Here is an 18,392-nt window from a genome sequence, read left to right on the forward strand (position 1 = left end):
TTGAAGCTTCTCCATTTTAACGATAGTAGTGCTTTCAGTTTGTGTGAAAAGATGCTGTATTCTTTTCTTAGTCTCTTACAGTGATGAGAATCTGTGTTCAAAAATACTTTTGTAATATGTAATTATGAATTTTTACCTCACGAATCACTTGATATTATGCATGTACCAAAGATGAGGCCACTAATGTACTCTTGTCAGGTGGTGCTCAATTTTGTTGTTGCTGTGATGCATTTGATTTGCTGGTTGATCTGGATGGATTGGCAGTTGAAACTTTTGAAGCATAGGGGGGAGCAGTTTCTTCAACGCTCAAGGACTGTCCAGTGTCTAACAAAGAAATGCCAGACATTACATGGTCGGTTTCAGGTTCTATTTTCAAATCAAAAAGTACATTATGGGTGTGCATTCCTGCTGGGGACTGGATACATGTGCTGATAAAGTTTCTAATTTTTTTAGAAATATAGTCTCCATAGGAATTTGGGGTTCTGATTCTGTCAAAAACATTTAATTTTTTTTTTCTTATTTATCTTCAGTCTTCAAACTCTAACAAGAAGTGATTAGATGTCACATGAGATTTTTAAGTGAACTGGAATTTCCCTGGGCTGTTTGAGGCCTTTGTATAGTGAAAATATGGTTCTGCAGTACTCATATAATGGTGGAAGCAGCCTTTTGAATTATAAGTATGATTTCAGTGTTCATTTATTTGCTCTCCATGACACAAATTATTTATGAATCAAATTGGTTTGTAAAAGAACTGAGACAGCTTCGGCACACCAAGATGTCCAGAATCACTCTTCTTTTTAAATGTGTATTTGTCAGAAATACAACTGAAGCCTTTTTATTTTGTTCAGACCTACCTTTGTTATTTCTAACTTGTTTCTGTTTGTGAGGACCTGTAGTCAGTCATTTCAGTCTGTCCTTATAATCTGATGGAATTAACCAGTTTGGGGGGGGGGGGATGCATGATAACACTCTTCAAATTTCTCGTGTTCTTGCTAGATCATTTGGCCAAAGTGCTAACACAAAGTTAAATTTGAATATGTGCGAAAAGGTGAATCTTTTAACAGTGAGAAATAGTAAATCGGAGCACCAAACAGAGAGAACTCCAGGCAGTTGCAGGTCTGTTGCATGTCTCTCCCCATCTGAGATTGGGAGACTCCTGCACCTGTTAATGATGGTCTGTGTGCACATGTCAGATGTGTGAGTAACTTTATACAGGTGCATGTGCCTTCTTGCCTCTTTGTGCAATGACCAGATGCACTTGGTCACCATGGAAAGTTGGTCAGGTATAAATGCACCTTAAAGAGAGAGAAACTGAGATGATATCCACTTGCATTTGTTTATAAACTTGAATCCACTTTGAATTGAACTCGTGCATCCCATGTAACAGGTGAGCAAACTAACTCAGAAGTATGCTGCTTGTTAATAAATCTATCATACTCTTGTTTATTAAATATGGTCTAAAAACCTCAAAGTCGATTTTCTCAATATTTTTTGAGAGTTGCATCAAACTACTTGGAAAGATTGATATTTAAGATTTGAACTTCAAATACTATAAATATAAGAAATTACAAAAATCCAATTGGTATGTGGTCTCCTTGTTAAGAGTCATATGGAAGGGAATGTAAGATTAAAAATCAGTCGTGGGGAAAGTGAATAGGAACACCTAAATTTGTTGCAGGAGTTGTGGGAAACAGTGGTGTCTGTGACGAGAAATTTACAGACAAGGCTTACTGCTCTCGTTATCATAAAACCTGTTGTGTAAATAACATTAGGGTAGACCATGTTATAATTCTGCTGCCACCATCATATACCTAATGTAGGGACCATTAGACTAAAGTAGATTAGGGCACATATAGAGGCATATAGATAGCCATTTTTTCCTAGCTCAATATGTAATTTGCTAATATTGTATGAAGTACGCTCAGCAAGGTTCTTTACTGTGGCTTATAGGGTATTTTTTTAGATGTAGAACTCTTACACTTCACAAAGGAAAGGTGTCATCGTGTATGAAGAAGGAAACACTTTTTACCTAGCCCTTTGAGTCTGCTTGTTAACAATGCTGTACCATGTTACTTTTTTCTGACATTTGCTTTTTTTCATGCAATTATTTCATGAAATTAACATATACTAGTGTGTCATATTGTTGTGTATCAATTTTCTCCCTGTCTTTGCAGTGTTTACAGTGCTGAAACTTAACAATCTTCTGTTCCTCCCACATAAGTAATCTGTTGTTTTCTGTGTGCACTCCTCTCTGCATTTTTTTGCTCTGTTTTGATTTGTTATATACTTGCTGAAAGGGCCTGTAACTCCTACAGGGCTTATCCCTCACTTTTCAGGGATTTTATCCCAGATGTATATGGTAGGACGGAAATGAAATACATCCTGCAATTCAGAATATAACTAGAGCCTCTGTGCTTATGTTGGACAGCTTCAAACTGCATTTGTCAAATGTTGTAAAGTCATACAGTTACTAAATGGGAGACAAACTTTCAAGCAATTTTATATGTGACTGTTAAGGGATCGTCACCAGCTTGATCATTGCTATAAACAGCATAACTTGGTTGAGGGGACGTTATGGTTTAACTGACTCTGTATCAGTTTACTACATAAATGCAAAGGTGCACTCAACCACAGCATTTTGTTATTGTTTATGTTTCTCTGTATGATGGAAAGCAGGTCTTAAATCAAGGCTTCAGTTGATGAAAGTGTTCATGTTTCGCACTGCACTAATCTTCAATCCTTTGCAAGTTTTCCTGCATTTAGTTACAATTTTCTGGTACTGCAGCCTCCTTAGAGGCAACAGCATCATCCATACAAATAACATCATGGAGCTTTCAACACTTCATTTACTCTGTTTCATTATTTTGCAGTTATGCAAAATTTACAGATTTTTTTATGTTTTTGAGTGCTTTCAGCTTTATATTCATTCCAAGAATTGAAAATTTGCCTTTCCTGCTCTAACAGCAGGTGTGCTGAGTGAAGAATACAGAAGACTTCTTTGTTTGTTGATGACTTTATGATTTACTCCTCCTCCTCTTTCTTCTCCTCCTCCTCCTCCTCTTCCTTCTCCTCCTCCTCCTCCTCCTCCTCTTATCTAGCATCAACATCTTGCCAATTACAGTTGATCCTTCAGACAGAATGAATGTGCACAATATACAGTTTCTGAATTTGATATAGATGAAACAATGTGTGTTCATTTCAATGGTATCCACCAAATTTTAAGTGAACCAGAACTATGTTTTAATGACACCAGTCTCAGTTTTCATCTGTCGGGCAGGTTCATGGGTCTCATGTGATCAAAGGCTTATTTGGTTACCATAATTGTGGGACTTAATTAAGGGCACTTAAAGCTTTAGGCAGCTTAATGCGTCTCAATAGAAAGGTCCAGACTGGAGGCAGTTCTAGTCTACAACAGTTTGTAAAGCATTTATCTGATCTCGTGTAGATTATGCTTGTACTGTTTGTTACTTATCTTGAAATACATATCAAAAGATGCTGGGTGTAGTGCACAATGAAAGAACAAGACTGGTAACAGGAACTAGTCTCTGTGTGGGAGCTAGTCAACTACCACTTTCTATCTGATGACAGCTCAAACTGTGCTACAACCTTTTAAAGCTATATAAGCCAAAGGATCTCCAGCATTCACCACTGTTGATCACATTTCAGCCAAGCCAGATGGCTAAAGAAGTCATCTGGGTTGGCCTGACAAATCTGCACATTTCCACTGCTGCCGAAAATGATTTGTTGCATGATACTCCACTTCATAAATGGGCAGTGCCATTTTGGTTTGGCTGCTCCAATAGGATACTGTATGCTGTGGTGAATGGTTTTCAGTGTACCACGACTGCAGACATATGCTTACAAACATAGGATTTCTTTTTCTTTTTTGAGGTGGTAATAAAAACTTTATAACTAAACCTTGCGGGTAGCCGTTCCATTGTCTTCCCAGACAGTATCCTAAGATTTAGCAGCTACCGGTATAATTATGTTTTTTGATGCTGAGCTGTACATGATCCTGATGACTTTCATATGCTTCTACTTGTAGAGTGCACTGCAAACCAGCCGGAGAATGTAACCAGCAGCAGAGAATATTGTCAAGAACATTCAAGATACCCTGCTTTCTCTGCAGAAGCAGAGAAGAATTTCTCATTCTATTATATATCAGAGCATGCTGCAATTTGTGGTAATGAGCAGCCAAGCATGCCTGTGATGATAATTCAGTTACATCCTGCCTTATCCCTTGAGGTCAAATATGTCTCTGGATAGAATAATTGCTGTGGGCATGTGGGGAGAGTGGTCAGAAACAAGTGAAAATAAAGTTCATACACTGAAATCGACCACCCGACTGTTACATACCTTAGTCTGATTTGTCAGACAAAATGTGATCATTTTAGCTCATTTCATATAGAGCATTGCCCTTAAACTCACAGTTCCATCATGGATTGTGAAGGCCCTTGAGAATATGATGCAGTGGTACCATTACAACAGTGTATTCTATTTTAACTGAAAATTGATTGTATACGGATCAGAGGGCATTAAAAGGTTTGGCTGGAGAGATGCCCTCTGTTTTAAATGATGACTGAATGGGTGTAATGTGGATATTTAAAAAAATTCTAAGGGGTCAGAACACACCCTCAAATTGTTAAGGAGCAGATTTTAACATTTGAGTATCTGGATACATTCTGTGCTTGAGTATGCTTGGTGACACACACACACACACACACACACACACACACACACACACACACACACACACACATACACAGACTTATACTTTGTTTTAATATAATTATTATTGTGCCATTTCATACCAACTGCAGACTGAATGAAACTTTGTACGAATGTCCTGTGCAAAACTTTACCTCAAGATGAACAAAATTAACGGTTTTATAATGCTTTCTGTAGAGAGATGCAAAATGTTGGATGAACTCTATGACAGTTATTGCCAATTTTACGTAGCCTTAATATTGAAACTAATAGTAATACCAAGTGGGTATTTGGATAAGAAGCACAACTTTTAGTGCTCAGCACACTGTTAAAATTTGAAGACTAAGTCATTCACAATTTTTGCATCGTATGAGGTCAAAGTTGGGGAAAAAACAACTACTACAACTTTTCAATAATTTTGTGACTAATTTTTGGCATTTTATATTGAGTGTCCATTAGTAGTGCCACAGATAAATTAATTGTTATCAGTTCTACCAATCTGCAGCAGTTATTCATGAGTATTCTTGAAGGTATTTATGTGAAACAATGTCATAAAAATTTTTTATCGTACTTGAGCATGATTTGATGTCATATTGCTATATTATCTGTAATTTTGTGGCATTAGAAAGAGCAGGGGTTTTGTTTGTTTTGAGACCCTCTAAATGAGGTTAAATATGAGCTTGAAAATACTACAGTTGTACATTAATGAACCAATCACATTATGTATAAGAAACTTAATAATATTTGAGCAGTAGTTAGAAATATGGCAATGCAAAGTCCTGGTAGAATGTAAATAATTTAAACTCTAACTTGAAAAAGGATTGATTGGAAAGCCTGCAAAGTTTTCAGTCTTATTCATGTGCCAAGCAATGACTCAATGTCTTTACTAATCGATTAGCTATTACACTTGCTCCTAAATTATTTATTTATAGTAGTGACAAGCATTAACTGGACAGTAGAGTAAAACGTATAGCAAAAGTTCTTGTAAAAAAATGCTCAACACCCTACAGACTTTTCATTTCAGCTAAATTTGTTGCTCTCCCGGAAAGCCTTAACATTGCTTTTTATATTATCAAAAAGGACTTTTGTCTTCTTATTGTTAGGCAGTGCCGCATAATGTTTACACTTCCTAGTCTTGTAGCATTCTGTTTGGAGCTGTAAATTTGGTGACACATGGTATTCACCAACTTTTTGGGGTGAGTGTTAACAAATCTCAGCACTTGAAGGTACTCAGTTTTTCTTCTACTCACTAAATAGGTCATCATAATCGGCATAACATAGGCATTACTGATCATTAGAATTGTGCCATACAAATGTATCTGGCTTAAACCCACAAGAAACTGCAGTCTGCATACAAATTTCACTTTGCATGTGTGAAACTTTATGCTTTTATTAGACTTGTTGATCTTATTTCGAGGATGACATTTTAAAGGAGAGTGACACAGATTTGGCAAGCTTGAATTGACAGTTTATGCTGTTACAATTTGTTCATCACCATGAGCATGAGGCCTTTTGGAAAGACAAGAGTGCAGCAAGTTTCTTGTGAACTCACTCTGACATAACCTGTACATTTGTGAGCTTTTTTAATTCAGCTGCTCTTTATAAAACAAGAACCCATTTTAATAAATGATTTGTTTTTGCAAAAGGCTTATAGCATTACTTTTGAATGAAATGAAACAAGTAAAACAAGGCTTTATGCTAGAAGCAGGTCATTTAATCTATTTGTAGGCTATAACCTGAGTGTAATTTTGGTAGTCTTTGTTGATAAAAGGTGGAATTCATTTAGGGCGCCAGTCGTTTTTTACAACTACTGCAACAGGACTGATGATCCTCTGAATTGACCAAAGAGACGATTGAACAAGCTAGGAAGTCAGCAACAACATCTGAATCGTTTGTCATTCACAGTATAAAATTAGACCTCTTGTGCTACGACACCTCAAAGCTGCTGACTAAATGAAACAAGAGGGTATCTTTTTTGCAGGCACTGTGCCGTTGGACTCAAAAATTACCAATTTCTTGGTTAAAATTCGAAAATGGGAGCATGCTACAACCCACTTTCAGATTATCTGTACAAATATACTTTAAGAGCTGGACCGACCCACACTCAACATGTGATATGATTTAATCATTAGTGGCAACCAACATAACAAACAGTCTGCTATAAAAAAACAAAAATACAGTACACTTTAACATGTTAGTCAGTGATTGTCTGTAAATAGTTATTGTGGATATGTCTTATAAATATTTTACAAATTGTCTATAGGATAGTGGTAGCATTTTTTTCCTTTTTTAATTATTTCCATTGTTGTATTAATTTCCTGGATATGATTAAATATTGATAAAAAGTTAAAACATTAACAATAAACAAAATTTCACCACCAGAAGATACAAAAATCTATATAATGCTAATTATAACAGTAGTCTTTGAATAATTGATAGTGGCATTTTCCATCTCATTTTTTGAAATTTTTCTAGACGATCTAGAAAGCAAACAAAAGCTATTACAATACAAAAGCACCTGATCTTTCTAATGGAATAAAAAAAAGTGAGGTGATACCATTTAGCAATAGCAAAATGACATCAAAGTATGCCAAAATTGGTTGCAAAATATTTTGTGGGCATGTTTACATACTAATAACTCCTTGAATACTCACAAATAACTGTTGTAGTTCACTAGTGTTGATAACAAGTAACTTCTCTGCAGAACTGCTATGGGGCACTCAATATGTTGGAGTCACAAAATAGGTGAAAAATTGTAGCAATAGATTTTTCTGGAACTTTGACCTCCTGTAGTATGAATATAGTGAGCATCATAACCTTGAAATTTTAGCAGTATGAGGCACATAGAAAGTTTTGCATCTATTCCAGATATTTAAAGAACATAATTTCCTGCACTTAGTTTAGAAGTTTTTATTGTGCAAAACATTTACAGCCAAAAGTTGTAAATGATGTCCTTTGAACAATTCATACAGGCTGCAAACCTGTATTACAAGCAGTTACTTCAAATATCTCACCTACTTTACTGCTGCTTTAATTTTGTCAGAACTGTTTAGGGCTCACAAGACATTTCTTAGCCCCCTACCGAAAGTCTCCTAAAACCATTAATTTTTTGTGTCAAGAGCATAAATTTACGCAGCTTAGTTTTATTCTGTATGAAACAGCTGTGAAAATTTCATTTAAACTGGACGGGTTCTGGTGGGGATGATTCCCAAAATTGTTTATTTTGACGTGGAATAAACGTGTTTTAAATTATTTGACTAGTAACCGTGTATATGTTGTAGCCTCACTGGTCCAGTATAATTTTTAACTTCAGACGAAATTGAATGGGGCAGTATTGGCTTTGGTGGGGTATTGGCTCTCTCTGGATGTCTTTCTAGGAGGGACGGCCCTTCACTGCCTCCCATAAATAGATATTACCACGCTTTGTCAAAAAATTACTAATTTATTTCCGTGGGACACTTCCACAGTAACATGGCTTTTAAGGAAAGATTTACTTGGGCCATTTGCAAAAAATTAATGTTCAGCAAGAATGCTGCCCTAAAACTAGCTTTATTACTATCATCACCCTTTTTCACAGTAAAACGAAGCATGCACGTGTGCTTACTGTTTATTTACATATTTGTTTTTTGTAAGTTGTGTACTTTTTCTTGTTGGCATTTATTTCTGTAAGCGGGAAACTCACAATGTACTCTCATTGCTCTACTATGTTCTTCTATGTAGGCAGAGGTCTTTAAAGTAAAACTGTTTCCACTTTCTAAACAACTTATTCACTTCCTGTTTTGCATTTGCATTGATGTATATGAATACGAGGTCCTCAGTTATACAAGGGTAGAGGTTTCATAATTTAAGTTCAGTGTCATAATTCATACATCATATAATGGATGGGTTGAGATTGTACATTCTTGGATCTGAAGCATGTTATTAGTGGGGAAAGATGCAAAAAGTAAAGAAGTACAGTCTTTATAAAATCTGTTGTGAATTTTTTCATTTGATGCAAGCTGAAACTGTAGGATTAGTTAAAATATCTATAGGTACACCCAGAATTTGGGTACAGAAGAGAATCGTTAAGTGAGCTGCAGTCCATCAAATTTTGGCAATCATAAGATCCAAATGAGAATGAACTAGTGTTTGCTATTTTAATGTTGTGAGTTTCCCATGATTGATTTGGAGGAATATATGGTAAGGTAGTTGGGAGACACATTCAAGGAGCTAAGAGAGTGCCAGTAATAAAAAAAAGCCCATAATAGGTTAAAGAATAATGTGTCATTCTTGCATAATTAAAGAAGTCTTTTATATTGCTACAACTCGTTCTGAGATTCGTGTAAAGTTTGTCTTGAATTCAATCCTTGTGGTCTGTTCTGATTTATTAGAGCATTTCTTGTGAATACTGGCATGATTTCTTCAAAGCCTTGAATATTGAGGTCAGGGTGGCTCGAATGTTAATGACTTCTCTATAGGCCACAATGAACCAAGTGGTCGACTGTCTTAGAATCATAGAAGCAGTGAGAAAACAACTATGTATTTAATAATTAATATATCAGTCGAGGGCATTGGCTTGCTGTGGTCAGCACCCAGTGGCACAAGCTGGTCCAGACAGCAGCACTGATGGCAGCAAAGCCTGTTGACGGCGATGCTCTCATAAGGATACTGGGCTTGTGTTGTAACTGGGTCCCCTGCAGCACACTGTCTTATGCTGCGTCAGTACAGCCAACCCACCCAAGCGGCAGCAAAGAGCAGAGATGCGCCATGCTCTAGAACTCATCCCGCCATAGGATGCAGTGACAGCAGTCTATGTATGCAAGACTGCAGTAGCAGAGTGTGTGTTTGCAGGCAGGTGACAGCAACTCACATCCAGGTGTGGCCCTGTACCTCTGGGTGGGCAACCTGAAGGCGAGTGAAGTCAGTCAGCAGATGGCCTCCAGCTGGAAGCCACCAGTTCAGCTCCCAGCAGCATCAGGATTTGGTGCTGCCCAAAGATCCACAAGCAGCAGAAGCGGAGTCTGTTACCAGAAGCATGACTGACCCACATGATGTCTATGACTGCCACAGAGTAGCTGTCAGCTGGTTGTGGATGATGACAAACTGCATTGCTGGAATGAGTGATTTTTGTGGTTTCACAACCCACCCCTGTTGTGTAACAAGGCATCATTTCTGATTATGTAGGCCCAAGAAGTGGCGCAGAGCCAATGTCAACTGTGACGTAATCCTTGTCACCCTTGTGGCTACCTGGTCCTCGTGCTATGCTGTGCAAACAGTGTTCCAGTCCCAGCAACAGCAGTGGGGGTTGGTCATGTGTTAATCATTCTCGCTTTAGTGCTGGAGCTTCGATATGTCATTTTGCCCACTCTACAGCCTCTTATGTCAGAATGCAAGGACAGTTTTCTGTTTGCTGGCCTATGGGTTACAGATGCCGATTTGAAAGGCAGTGGCACAGCCCCTTATTCAGGTTTTAAGCACTAACAAAAGAAGTAACTGTTTATTCTCATCAGCAGTTAGCTGTTCAAATAATGCTTTAACTTTTGGAGAATAGGATGTGAGTGTGTCTCATTTCATCCATTGTTCATGCACAAGAAATTAGGGACAGTCAGTCAATGTTAATTTTCTGAGTGCAGTTGGGAATTATACTGAATCAATTCCGGGAAATATCAAGACATAATAAACTATAACTGTTGGAGAACCCAATAGCTACATTTTATTTATTTTATAATCCAACTCTGTGTATATATTTACATCTCAATAAGACTCCTCAGTTATTTATAACATATGAATTCTACTCCATGTTTTCACATTGATTGCTGTCTTCACTGGGTAATTATTGTTGTGCTTTGAAGTTGGAAATTAGTCACTCACTGTCAGACGATGAATCCTTCAATTCTTTCATTTAGGCATGTGTTCAATAGCAAGTAAACTGCTGCAAGTTCATTGACATGGGAACATCACCAGCGAAATGACTCTAAATTTTGTCAACCTCGAGAAGTATCTTTCGTAGTTGAGAGGAAACAGTTTCTTGCATCTTGCTAAAATTGCTTGCTGAAATTGCCAGTTGCTGGAAGTTCTTCTCACACTAAAACTTGCAAAAAATTTGTGCGCTCAATACCAGTAGGAACATCTCAATTTCAAAAAGTGAGAAATAAATGTGGAGGAAGTGATGGCCAGTTTGGGCATCAAGCTGAAAGGGGCACCCAACTGCAAGATTTGTATATAGTGCATATCACTGTTAGTAGTGAAAATTGAGAGGGTGCGAGGGAAATAAGGGGAGGCGAATGACAAATGATAATTTGCATGTGTGGGGAAAATGTTCATGAGCCAGCCCTGCTAACATGAGCGCGCATGTGCCGATGCCTCCCCCTGCCCCCCCCCCCCCCCCACATAATAATATGAATGTTTGATTGTAAATAGGGGAGTTGTTGTATAGATGGCACCTGAACTTGTTATAGCCAATCTCACACGTGTAGTTCAGATTTATAGTTCCTTAAATATTGGTGTTAATTTCATCCTTCGAATATTTTGATTTTTGTGCAAGTTACGATTTGTTGTAGTTGATAATTTATGACTGGATATGTTTTCATAGCATAATCTTATGGACATGCATCCCAGAGAGTGTAATTTCTTCGAAAATTTTGGCTGATAATCTTACAGCCATCTTCCGAGTTGAGTCACTGGCAGAATTTAAACCACTTGACACAAAGCTGTGGAGCAAAGGTGTACACATACCTTTATTCCAGAGCATTGTGTCAAGGGTTTTAAATTGTCAGTGACTCACTTTGAAGATGGCTGTAAGGTTATCAGCTGAAATATTGTAGTTAGAAATAACACTATCCTGGCTGCATGCCTAAAAGATGATGGCATATTCTATTCACTACAGAAATTTCAGGAAACTTGTGTATCCTGTTTCAAGATATGTCGAACATAACGTTCATTTCATTTCAGTGGTCGACCATGTCCTGCATTCAAAATCATCATTTTAGATGAGGCAGATTCAATGACAAGTGCAGCACAAGCAGCACTTCGCCGAACAATGGAGAAAGAAACTAGATCAACACGGTTTTGTCTTATCTGCAATTATGTTAGCCGTATTATTGAGCCACTTACATCAAGATGCACAAAATTTAGATTTAAGCCACTAGGTAAGGAGTGCATATTGCATTTGGTTGCTTTTTAAAATTCGTAAAATTGTTAATAGCTTCTACATTAAAAATATTTCTGTATTAAATTAAATTATAGGTGGCTGAGCGATTTTATTGCTTGCAACAATGCACAGTGTGTCTGGACAAGAAATTTGCATTTTTGTGGTATATGTAATTATTTTATTATTAGAATAATAGTATGTTCATAATAAACATTCCACAACATAAAGTAAATTAAAACTCAAGACAGTGAATCACTCATCTGCCTTGCACACAGATATCAGCAACTGCTCTAGCTTTCAAGCATTACATTCTTACAACATCAGTTCAAAAACATACATTGGTTGTTTCAGTGGTTGCCTGGGCATATGGATGATATGGGACTGGAAAAGATGATGGCGGCAGAGATGGGTTTAAAACAAGACAGTGTTGTTTCTGCAGTATGCACACACAGTTTGTTATAGTTACTTTTCTGCTGTTTATTTTCATGACTCGTACCTCTGTCTTATCCTGACGCCTGTGTTACCACGAGAGAGAATGTAAGAGAGAATGTGGATCAAAAATGGGAAATGTGGTTATTAAGAACTCATTAAGATGACTGTATTCACAAAGAGTGGCTTCTTATGGAAATGGTTAGAATTTTTAGTTAATACAACACTAATTATAGTTTCCAATAACTAGAGAGAGGCAAAGATAGGGAAATTACCCCAAGAACAAAGATAGTTTGGAATTGTTGGTTTCAAAGATGCCGGTAATCAGATTATGGTTTTTACACTTGCCAACAACCACAGGATTACGAATTTAAAATATTCATTTATATGTTGTGATTTGACTTTATTATTCTTGTCCTGTGTTTCAACAGCACTATTATATTATTGCCTAGTGTAATTAATGCATGTGAATGAATTATTGTGTTGCAGATCGGTCTATGATTCTGGAACGGTTACAATATATTTGCGCAGAAGAGAAAGTGACATACAACAATGATGCTTTGGAATGTCTCGTGGATATGTCTGGTGGTGACATGCGCCGTGCAATTACATGCCTGCAATCATGTGTTAGATTAAGTGGGAAGGAAAGAACGGTCCACAAGAGTGATGTCCTAGAAGTCACTGGGGTACGGAAAATGTTAGTGATAAAAAGGTTGTCAGAGGAATAATAGGGCAATAATGTTCAGTATTTTTGAGCAATTTTGAGAAGGTTAGCAGCAGACAGCAATTATGTTAGACAAGACAACAAGGAATAAGTGTTGTGTAAGTGCTCTGATGAGCTGGAAGAAAGTACTAGATGCCTTGCTGTTGATAAAGAAATTTCCCAAACATGCAAAATATCAGCCATTAAGCAGTCCAGCAAAGTGTTTCAATATTAGATCATTCTGGGCTCTTCAAAGGGTAGAAATGACAGAATGGCATATTTCACAGGTTTTCACATGTTTAAACAGGATCAGCCATGAGCAAGAAAAGTAACTCTTCTAAATTGATTGATTTTACTTCATGCTTTGTAAAGTTACTAATATTTATAGGTCATGATAACCTATTTCTTTGGGGCTTGGAAAAATTATGGATATTGGAGATAAAACCAAGACTATTTATCATTAGAATGTAGTCTGCAGCCACAGATTTTTGGGTAATTTGTTTTGTTTTTATTGCTGTTAGTATGCAAGCTGGCCAAGTGTAATCCCTTAAATGACAAATGTTTGTGCAGATACAGTGTGTCCACTGTATTGCTGATCAAGTATTCTTGCGCTATGGAGGTCTGACTACTGAATCAATTTTCTCAATTTTTGCAATAGAACTATTCATTTTTTTATGCTTTGCCCTGGAAACTAGAAAGAAGTTTGTGGTGAAAATCAAGTAAAGATTTATACTCGAGGAAGGAGTAAAATTCAAGTAAAGCATTCTTTCAATGTTTACTGTATTTTAATCCGTGGGCATTATTTTGTGAATATGATACATGTGTCTGTTAAAATTAAAAATATGCACATTTCTCAGTGTGAGTAACATCTCATTGATAGTAAGCATTAACAGCATGTGCAATTACTACAATTCAGTAGTCTGTTCAGTAGATGTGACTTTGAGAGCTAACATACTGTGCATGATTTATGATACTTATCATTCATTAAGGTAAAACTTTCCTACACACAAGAGCTGTTTAAACATCGTGGAACATGACATTTGAACTGACTGAGTAGTCAATCACTTATAGTGTGACTTTCAGCTTAATGTGGATTCCAAACCACAGTGCAGCTTGGCATTTTTCGTGAGCTTAAACTTTTGCCAAAGGTGAAAGAAGTGCTGATGATTGATAGCATCTGGGGATTGGATCCAGATATTTGGATTTATAGTCTCGCACTTAACCCACGGAGCTTCAGTTTATCATCCATTATCATGCACAAAACTTTCTTCATATATGATGTTGATGTAACGACTTTCTTCATATATGATGTTGATGTAACGAATTGTACACTTCTCATGCAGAATAAGTGAACCTTACCAATATTATCACCCCCAGGATTTTTCTTTCCGATGTGTTTTTATAAAGTTGTTGTGTCAAATTAGATGCTCAGTTACTTTTGTTGGGTTAGTTTTTTGTTAATTAGCTTACTAGCTTCCATCCTCAAAGCACACACACAAATTTCACTCTTTCACCTCAACTCCAGCATTCTTTAAAAACTCACCATGGATATTGTTTGTTCCAGTCACTACATTGTTGTTCATGGGGTTTAAAGTGATGTTGAATACTGAACTGGTAATTGGTGGTCCTATGAATTCATTTTCCACTTCTTCCATTGTGCTTGTGTAATGCAAGAACACCACACAACTTCTCTTAGAAGATAGATTAAGGAAAAGAAAACCTACAATTGTGGCATTTGTGGGCTTAGATGAAGCCGTTGACTGGAACACTATCTTTGAAGTTCTGAAGGTAGGAGAGGTAAAATACAGGGAACAAAAGGATATTTACAACTTTACTGAAACCAAACGGCAGTTATGAGGGTCGAAAGACATATGTAGTCTGTCGCCAAATTGTAGCTGTATCTTATCATTTTATGACTTTACTTCTTAAACCAGGTGTTATTGACTGCTAGTCCATTCTTTCATGAAAGACTAAAATTTTTCCCATTTCTTCATTTCTCTTTTCCCACACTTCCACTCCCAATACTTCCCCATACTCATTTCGTTCCTTGCCCATGTGTACATTTATATCTGTGATCATCATTGTCTTTTATCCAGTTAGTTGTCTCCACATTTCATCTTCAAAGCCCTACTCCTCTTCAGCTGAACATCCAACTTGTGGTGCATATACTTGCAGAATTTTCATATTCTTTTGTTTCACTTTCACTCTGACTGGCGCCATCCTTCCTTTTATTGCCGTCAGCTCCATTTTCAATCCTCCTCTTCTATTTACAGCCACTCCACATCTTCCTTCTTCCTCATTCCCACTCCAGCACAGCCTGTATTCACTACTACAATGTGCATGCCCACCTGTTTAACAGTCCTAGAATATCCTATCTGCTCCTGTTCACAAATTCCACCACCTTCACCTACCCTGTCAGTGCCCGTCTGTTCGATGTTTGAAATCTTAGTTGTTGGGAGTAGCTGGCTCATCTTCTATTATAAACATACTTTCCGAGGTTTGCTACATGCTTATAAGCATGTATTTCATCCACTACTGGCTTGCTGGGCCTATTCTAATTGGATTTGCTATCAGAATTTTCTCTCTGGCATTTTTGGTCTGTGGGAGATATTTTATTTCCCTTCCGCTCTTCAACAGCCAGGAGCTGCTGATGAGCATTCCCTGGTATGTCACCTAGATATGTGTTCTCTAGGTTTAAGGGTCCTTTGAGAGTGTTGGAAACAAACACTGCCATGTGGAAAAACAGTGTCCACGTAAATGTTTATTTTTATTCACAGTTACATTTATTTTGACAGAGGCTTAGAGGGATACATGGTGACATGAGAAAATGAAGACTTAAATTTTGCAGGCAGATTAAAAGAATGACACGCACTAGGTTGACAAAACAAATAGTATAATGCTATTAAAACAGAAGTAAGGTGAAAATGGGGCCAATTAAATTGATCTCTGTGATTAAGGAGGCTATTAAAGTAGATGGAATAACTCAGGCAGCCGTTACAGATAGAAAAACATTCAGACAATAGTTGTATGATTGGAAAGTTGTTCAGAGAGAAATTAGGAAACAAACTGGAACACTACGGTCTGATAATAGAAAGAGACTTCATTCTGAAATGCTGAAACAAATTTGGACACAAAGGAAGGCCATCCATCAAAAGCAACATTGATTGTTTTTACCTCGTGTGGTCCTATTGGACCCATACGTGAATAATAATAATAATAATAATCATAACAATAACAACAATAACAAGTATTTAACAAGCCTGACTGTGTGAACTGTGATATGCACTTATGGTCTTGTCAGTCCATTCTTTTCCCAGAGTATAGTGTCCTTTTGGCAATAAGGAGTGTTTGGTGAGCAGCTTCTGCAGATGTGTGTCACAAGAAATTAGATTACATTTTCTTTGTATTTTGATTATGTCATGGGAACATAATGACAGTTCATACAGTTCGTCAAGTGTTTGAAAAGTGTTATTTAATCTTATTTGAAAATGAGAATGGAAACAAAAGATTTGTAGTAAGGGTTCAAAACAACCATGAAGTTAAAGACAGAAAACCTCAACTGTAGTACATATACAGTGAGAGAAAAAAATACATCAAATAAGCAACTGTATTTTATATAGAACAATTACACAGACATGCTGATGTATTTTACAATATATACACTGCTGATCATTACAATTGCAACAACATGAAGATGGAATGTAAAAATCATCACATTGCATACAGTGTACTATATGCTTGAATATTCAAATGATTATACTGTCATCCCTACCTGATAAAGTAGATAGTAATGGCATCTACTTCTGTATATAAAGTAAGATGCCACAGTGGATTTCTCATTCAGAAATCATATTTGAGTGTTTGTTGTATGCCAGAGGATTGTGTTATGCCATGTGTAAGAAGAAGAAGAAAAATAGGCTTTTTTGCAGCAAAACAGATATCAGCACAGACTATGAGATGGCACCTGAAGCACAGTGCACTGCTATCACAGGGACCACTGTTGTGTCTTCCCTGGACACGGTAGCTGGGAGAACCACATTGACAATGGTGCTCCCAGTGACAACACTAGATACAGGGGTGACAACACATTTCTTTTTAAAATAGTCATACAGCACCATGAAATTCATATTTGTCTGTGGATGTCCAGAGAAGAATAAACAATGTCAGACTGCAGTCATCATTGTCTTACAGCCCCGCACATTATGTAATAATGTGGGTTGCCATTCAGTATACAGCATGATCACCTGTGGTTTGCTTAGCTGATAATTTGGACAGTAGCCACTACATTTCTGACCTATCGAGGCAGATAATTGTCCTATCTCCGAGGTCTCTGTGACGTATTTCTAGAAGATAATGCAGGATCACATGTTGGCCATTCTGTCCTGACCCACATCAATGCAAATGTGTTGAACTGTTGCTCTTTCCAGCATGTTTTCCAGATCTCTCACCTGTTGAAAGTATGTGATCATGGATTCCGAGAGACTTGGAGGTCACCGGTCAGCAGCCACTACGATTCTTGAACTCTTTCAAAGAGTTGAAGCAGTACATAGCAACATACCAGTATGTGTTATCCCATCTCTGTTTGAGTTAGCATCCAGCTTGGTTAGCTCATTTTTTGCCACCAGAGGTGGCACCGCGCCATACATAATTTTGCACCCTTTGTACCCCCAAGTCATCTACAAAGTGAATTATATATAATTTCTACTATGTTATTCAATGAGTAAAATTTTTGTTATTTACTACCCTTCCTAGTTTGCAGTTTTAATAGCGTACTTTTCATAACGGGGATGTAAATATCAGGTATACTCAGTCACTATTATGCACCTATTATTTCTTTGCCAACCTTTTAATGTTTACTATAAAACCATTTTACTGGTGTGTGATGTATACAGTTGCTAAGATGTTTAGTCATTTGTGTTTTAAATATAGCAGTTTATCACGTGAACTAAATCTGCTGTGCAGGAAGTTGTCAACTCGTGTGTAAAACTGCCTGGAAGAGTTCACATTCTGGGGACTAGATGATCACAAACCATCCACCCCCTTCTTCCAGTGGGAATTAAGCTGCTTGAAGAAACAGTGTGAATATAGTTCCAGAATCATAGGAAAGAGGATAAAATGTAAAGCTAAAGATATTAGCCATAAGAAAGAGAGGATTTAGCACTCAACGTACCAGTCACATGCAAGGTGTTGTAAATGCTTTACATCTTTCAATAAAAAGGTGAATGAAACATTTTAATTATGTAAAAAAGTACCAAACGATAGAAAGAGTGAAGGTAACTATTTACAAAAAAATGAGCAAAGAGTTGCTGACATGCAGATAAAAAAGGCAGAAATAGATGACAACTTCTGTAAAAATATTCACACACACACACACACACTCTGTCCAAACATATAAGGGAGAAAGGAGGCAACACATTTTAAACA

The 18,392-nt window shown here is 37.1% G+C and overlaps 1 protein-coding gene across 1 annotated transcript in view; it reads left to right on the top strand.

The window, feature by feature from the left end:
* The window catches only part of LOC126336848 (replication factor C subunit 4), a 58,410-nt gene that overhangs the window by 20,405 nt on the left and 19,613 nt on the right, over window positions 1-18,392 (top strand). The window contains exons 4-5 of the mRNA XM_050000936.1: window positions 11,638-11,834; window positions 12,755-12,951. Of these exons, the coding sequence (XP_049856893.1) occupies window positions 11,638-11,834; window positions 12,755-12,951 (394 nt within the window). The remainder of the gene's footprint in view (window positions 1-11,637; window positions 11,835-12,754; window positions 12,952-18,392) is intronic.

The sequence above is a fragment of the Schistocerca gregaria genome, chromosome 2, assembly GCF_023897955.1.
Source record: "Schistocerca gregaria isolate iqSchGreg1 chromosome 2, iqSchGreg1.2, whole genome shotgun sequence".
Classification (NCBI taxonomy): domain Eukaryota; kingdom Metazoa; phylum Arthropoda; class Insecta; order Orthoptera; family Acrididae; genus Schistocerca; species Schistocerca gregaria.